The sequence below is a fragment of the Akebia trifoliata genome, chromosome 16 (genome assembly GCF_017979445.1).
Source record: "Akebia trifoliata isolate Shusen 1 chromosome 16, ASM1797944v1, whole genome shotgun sequence".
In the NCBI taxonomy this organism is placed as follows: Eukaryota; Viridiplantae; Streptophyta; class Magnoliopsida; order Ranunculales; family Lardizabalaceae; genus Akebia; species Akebia trifoliata.
Genome location: NC_141390.1, coordinates 22,173,825 through 22,180,724, shown reverse-complemented (window position 1 = coordinate 22,180,724; position 6,900 = coordinate 22,173,825). Strand labels below are relative to the sequence as shown.

Below are 6,900 nucleotides of genomic sequence, written 5' to 3'. Positions count from 1 at the left end.
ATATTTCAAGATTACAAAATGGTGTTTTTTGAGTTTGTCAACAAAACCATTAACCAAATGGAACCATTTACAACGGTTTATAGGTGAAGGTGCACTTAGTTAAGGGGTTAAGACTTAGTGAGAGTTGATCCCGTGACTTAGGTTCCAACCCATTGAACTCACTTTCAACCTCCATTAACCACTAACGCCTTGCTTGCTTAGCAAACAAAGATTTGTAGGCGAACCAAGCAGGGTTAATATTTTTTATTTAAAAAAAAAAAAAACATGAAATCCGATATAGCAAGATACTTCTTCTCTATGGAATAATACCTCTTCCCAATCATGGTAAATGAGTTTAGATTAGGTGATTATTCGACGATGATTCCATTTGGTTAATTTGGATGGTTTCATGAAAGTATCTAAAAAGAAAAAGAACATTTCAAGATCATAAAATGGTGTTTTTTGAGTTTCTCAACAAAACCATTATCTTCGATCTCTCTAAAAATCTTATCTTGTTCTTGAGATTTGAATGAAAGAAAATAAGATTTTGATGATGAAGGGCAAATGTTTTCCATATTTAATAATTAATTAATAAATGGTTAATTCATTGATTTGATTGACTAATTCCTTATTAAGAGAATTTTACTTGAAATCATTTGGAGAATTTTGCGATTATGCTCCCAGTTAATTGTGTGTGTGTCTCAAGTTGGTTGATTAAAAAAAATGTCTACAAAAAAAGTATGATCCTAGCGGTGCAAGTATGTTAGAATATTGGAATGATTGATTGTCTTTCCATATTAGTGGATGTTTCAATTTACATAAATCCAATGGCCAAATGTAATCATCATCCAAGAATTTTCAATAAAAGTAGTTCTTCTACACGGCCCCAAAGCTCAAGCTCAATTGAGCATATTGATCTTGATGCGCCATTCTTTGACGATGGTGCCACCGTTATTGCCAAACCTAAATCCTTTAATTTGTTCATTTTATTAGTATTTAATTTTTATTTTATTTTTTCAAAAAACAAACCCCACTTTTCTCTATATTTTTTCAAACCTACATACTTCACAAGTTAATACCTAGCAATCTCAAATTTTATTTTATCTAAAATCTCCTCAATGAGAGTTCCTACATTTAAACCGCACGATCCATATTTCTATGTTTTTGGGAGAGATCATGACATACCTGATCTAGTGGGCCACCAGCTTCAACAGATTCAAAAATGAGTGGGATGCGATAATGATGGACTTCACAGACAAACAATGACCACCATCAAGCATGATTAGACTTTTAAGGTATTCATTTTCAACTTCTTTATGAGATCAAAGACTAATATTTTATGTAATCAATTGTATAGTCTTTAACCACCGATTATCCACTCATCAGCACATGCAAACAAAAAGAGCCCGTACTCTCAAATATAAAGTCCAGGACATGCATCTTCAATGCATTCCTTTACAATTTTCCTCATTTTTCAGTCAAATTCAAAGGCTTAAAAATGAGAAAATACATTTTTTCACTAAAAATCACCAATCGACTTTGCTTTGCAATAAGAGGGGTCAAAGAAGTCAAATTACAAAATCTCACTAGGCGTGATGCTACGTCACCTGCACCACATAGAAACTGACACCAAAATGCGTCAGATTTCTAGGGGGGCCTTAGGGTGGGTTATGGATGGTAATGGTATAAAAATTTTCAGTCTTTGAGACAAAAAGTTTTCCCTTGGCAGAAAGTGTGAAAAATAAGTCGTTTTGAATTGTTTTGACAAAATCTGGGAATTTTTATAGAAAAATGGTTGTGCCACAATAATCTTGGAGGTCACTAGGCATCCCAAAAATAGACCAAACCTAGTTTGGGTTTAGTTTACTTGCACTACATAGATCCCTTCATGTGTCGTAGGTAAATTTTGGAATTTGGGATTGGGTTTTTGATCGAAGGTTTCTAACAACCCTCTAATTGTAGTGGTCTAGTCAGATTTCATTTTCATGAAAATAAATTTGTTCGATAGAAACTAAAAGTTGGAAAATTTTATAGTAACATGATTGATACACAAAGAGAAGTACTAAACAATTATACTAACTATGGATTTCAAAAAAGATGCTAACTTTACCTAATTTAACATACTAGTAATAGGATTTTAATTCAAATACTACACACATAAAACTTCTATAACTATTAAGAAGGTCTAGACAATCCGAACTTGAGACCTAGGCGAACAACCTCAAAGAACGCAAAAATCCTGAGTTCGAAATCCTAAGCTTTCCTCCCAGAGTGGTCAAAAGTCCTAACTTTACATATTTCGTTGAAGCTAATGACAAGACGGACAACTTCTTCTCTTAAAACGAATCCTGCCGGGGTCTTTAGGTATTTGAAAATTCGAACGGAAGTTTATCGGAGGCTAGGGTTTTTCTAAGTTTTTTTTTAAAGATAGAACGTGTTAATAGTGGAGAAATTCAATAAATTTATATGGGTTTTAATATTTATAAGCTTAAAAAGCCGTAACGGTCATTACCAAATTTATGTTAAGAGCCTAATTATCCCATGCCCCGATTTTTGCAAACTTATAGTCTATTTTGATTAATTTCTCGTTGTCCGTCCAATGGTGTAATTGTTTTTGTCAAATTTCAATTCAAGAAATTTTTTCCTATAGATTGACCTGTGAATTTTCTCGAGATATGTGTTAAAAAATCTAGGGTATTACAAAATAATATTTCTTTACGCATGAAAATGCGTCAAGGTGGAAACATTTATCATTTTCAAATCAAATATTTATAAGAATACCTCTAAACCATTGCTCAATTTTTTTTTCTTCGGGAAATCTAATAATTACTTGAATTGTTGGTCTTGATGGTGAGAATATATAAAGATATTCAAGAAAAAATAATAATAAATCAGATTTAGTTGGTCAATGTTTCTCAAATGAATTTTTTTTTTTTGGTAAGCAAGTGACAACTTTTTAATCCAGGTTGTGGAACCAAATCTCATTTTCCCCCTTGCTTTGGTGTGCCCCCTTGAGGGGGTTTGTAGAGCTCAATTATAAGCTCATGGCAGCCCAACAAATGACCCAAGCTAAAATGCACTCTGATGGCCCAACAAGCATTGTATTGCCCCCAATAAAATCCAAGGTACATACTACCCCATGTTTGATTGAAAAACCAAAAAAGAAATGTTGTTTAAGCAGATTGTAAATTCCATCATTTTTTCAGGTAGGGAAATTTCACATTTGAATCTATAGTTGGAAGTCAGTTTAGTAAGTATAGTAAGGTAGGTAGGAGGGTAGCTTCTAGGCTCTCGTTCATTAGAGAAACTTTCCTTATCTTCTTCACCCTTTATCTCTACTTACTCGCTAGCATTTCACATCTAAGTAATTCATTATTATGGGCGTCCACAAATTATAGACATGATAGCTTAAGATAAGCTAGACTTGCCATTGTTCAAATAAAAAAAACTAACCCTTTTTTTTGTCATGTTCTAATATGTATGTGTGTCTTGTTTTAAATGCTTATTTGCTAAGGTGATCACAAACATTTCATCGTTGCAAGCAGTAACTCTAATTATTTGAGTAACGTGTCTTGATCAATGCAATTCAAGTATATGAGATGACTTAGGATATACTCTGTTTTTTGTTATGTAGGGTTGGATTATACTACAGATACAGAGTTTCTAATGACTTCTAGTCAAGCCCATGACATGATTTTCTATCATATATTTTTCTTTCTTTTGATTGGTAAGATTAATTAGAGTCAAAGAGACAACTTATTTTATTAACAAATGTTACCAATTACAACATCTTATGAAAAGAATTCAAATAAAACTAGGCAGCAATGTTCATTTGAATAAAAGTTTTTTTTTTTACTTGCTTTCTTCATTTTCCATTTGCTCGGAGTCTGTGAATCCTCGTCAATCTTTTGCATTGCCTGCATATTACCCCTTCAAAAGTCCTTGTGAGCCATCCATTTTCCTTCCAAAAAATAGTATATCCGATTGCAACACCAATTACCACTCCGCATCCATATCCTATCAACATAAATATTTTCCAATCAAATACGCTTGAGTTCTTGAGTTCTTGGATCATTGTCGGTGGCGGCATCACATTGACACCTATGCATTTCCTTGACAATGGAAAACCACATAATCGTGGATTACCTTCATAAGAATCATTTGAAAATGTATCAAATTGTTTACCTCGTGGAATGCTTCCTTCAAGATGGTTTTGTGTAACGTTCAACACAGCAAGGAAATTAAGAAAAAGTAGTTGTTGAGGAATCTCCCCTGAAAGCTTATTTTGAGAGAGATCCAATGACTCAAGATTTTTCAAATTCCCTAGCGATGATGGAATGTGATTAATGAGGTTATTGCGAGACAAATTTAGTAGAATAAGAGATTTGAGATCTCCTATCACTTCTGGAATTTCACCTTCGAATTGGTTGTCGGAGAGATCCAAGGTGGCAAAGGTGGGCAAGATTTTGTTTAGTACCCTGTCTTGTCCTTTGTATGAGAGAGTCACTGAGATATGATAAAACCCATCATCATCTACGATATACTTCTGACCGGGCTCATTCCCTAGCACCAACGTCATTGCTTTCCAGCTTTGAAAGTATTTTGCCGGCAAAGGACCTGTAAATCTATTGGAAGAAATATCTATGACATGCAACATTTGAAAACCATAATCGGTTCGAGGATGTTCGATAGGACCATAGAATCTGTTGGATCTCAATACAAGGACATGTAACAAAGGCAATACCTCAAGCCAAAAAGGAAATACATCATGTAACCTATTATTTTCCAAATTTAGAACTTGAAGGCTTTTGCAATTAGCTAAACATCTTGGCAAATGTCCTTCCAAATGATTATGAGAGGCTTCGAAGATTTCCAAATTACTCAAATTACAAAATGATTTAGGAATTTTTCCAATTAAATCATTATGACTGAGTTTCAAGAACAATAGCTCTTTGCATCCACCAAGTTTGGCTGGTATCTGCCCACTTAGATTGTTTGCAGATAAATCTACATATCGCAGATTTGATAGGTTTCCAATCTCAGCAGGTATCGTCCCTGACAATCTATTATTAAACAGGAACAAAAGAGAGAGAAAATGTAAATGCCCAATTATTTCAGGATGAATTATTCCTGTAAAGTTATTGTCATTGAGTTGCAAGTATTGGAGTTGAACTAGAGAGACCATGGAAAGAGGCAAAGGACCAGAGAGGTTGTTGAATGATAGGTCCAGAGAAGTAAGGTTGGTGCAAAATCCAAGCTCATTGGGAATGCTGGAATGCAAGCTTGTATTTGAGAGATGCAGGGAGTCGAGCATCGTAAGGTTACGTATGAAAGATGGTATGGGCCCACTAGTAAACGGATTATTAGATAAATCAAGGTATGTGAGGTTAGTTAGAAGGCCAATTTCGGGGGGTATCTTACCATTGAGCTTGTTCATTCCGAAGTGAAGGGATTGGAGTTGAGTTAGGGAGGCCATGGAAAGAGGCAAAGGACCATCGAGCTTGTTGAGTGACAGATCAAGGACTTTTAGTTTGGTAAGATACTTGATTTCTGATGGAATCGGTCCCTCCAATGAATTATTACTCAAGTAAAGGTATTGGAGGTTCTTAAGAGTACTGGTAGTAAAGAGTTTCACTGGAATATGACCTGTTATGAGATTAGAAGACAAGTCCATTTCGACTAAGTTGGGGCAGTGAAAGATGAATGGGGGAACCTCATCTCCTAGTGAGTTGCTAAAGAGTGAGAGCTCTGCCAATGAAGCCATGCCCTTAAACTGAATCGGGTCTGGATTTGTTAGATGGTTTCCGTCAAGATAGAGCAATTGTAACTTTTGTAAATTACTAAGCTCATGTGGGATCGCACCAGATAAGTAATTGTTGTGCAGCCACAGTTCTTGGAGATCTAAGAGATTTCCTATCTCAGAAGGGATCATACCTGTGAAATAGTTGCCACTCAGATCAATATTAGTGAGTTTTGAAAGAGACCCAATTTGAATTGGGATTTCTCCAAACAAGCTGTTGTGATAGAGGCTTAGGATTGTGAGATTGGGGAAGGCCGAGAAGTCGAATTCATAAAGTGTACCATTCAAGCTCTGATCAAAGAGTTCGATCTCAATGATGATCTTGAAGTAGTTGTCGCATTGAATTCCTGTCCAATTGCAAGGATTGGTGACATCATCAGACCATGAATCCAAAATAGATCCAGTCGAATTGATCAAACTTTGTTTCCATTTGAGCAAAGCTTGTGCTGATGATGATGATGATGATGATGATGTTGTTGATGCTGAAGTAGTCTGTTGTTGTATTATAAGAAGAAAAGCAAAAGAGATCATCAGAAAGACAAAGAAGAAACTTTTCTTCTTCATATGTAATAATGTTATAGCCATCACTAACTTGAATTGAATGACTCTCTCTCTCAAAAACCATATTATATTTATAATACGAATGCATACATTATTATTACATGGAAGACAGAGAGCGCACAAAGTGTCTCTTACGTTTGACTACAAGACGTCGTAACGTCTCTCTTCGTTCGAGACAATGACTTTGCAGGCCCTTTTTAAATTTTTTTTTACCAAAAAGTCCCCTTACGAATTTACCCTTTTTTTTTCGTAGTGCTTGGGACATTACCTGTTTGGTCTAGGTCTCTCTAGATACTCCATTTAATAACATTTTATTAAAATAACTTAATAACATTTTATTAATCCAATGAAATAATGGAAATTATTTAATTTAGTTACAAGTAAGGATTCTTTATTTTATTTTTATTAATGCAATAAAGTAGAACTAAATTATTTAATTTAGTTAGAGCAACGTTACAAGTGTCTCTACTCTCTCGACCTAAAAAACTTTCCTGTCCCCATCATCTCAAGATTGGTAAAGTTTATAAAAACAAGATATATCTAATTAAAAAATATTGAAT

General features: G+C 34.6%; 1 protein-coding gene across 1 annotated transcript; it reads right to left on the bottom strand.

Moving 5' to 3' along the window:
- Positions 1-3,716: 3,716 nt before the first annotated feature.
- Positions 3,717-6,387, bottom strand: LOC147382871 (uncharacterized). Its single transcript, XM_086428051.1, has one exon. The coding sequence runs from the start codon at positions 6,362-6,364 to the stop codon at positions 3,845-3,847; it is 2,520 nt and encodes an 839-aa protein (XP_086284177.1). The 5' UTR covers positions 6,365-6,387; the 3' UTR covers positions 3,717-3,844.
- Between the last annotated feature and the right edge of the window lie 513 nt (positions 6,388-6,900).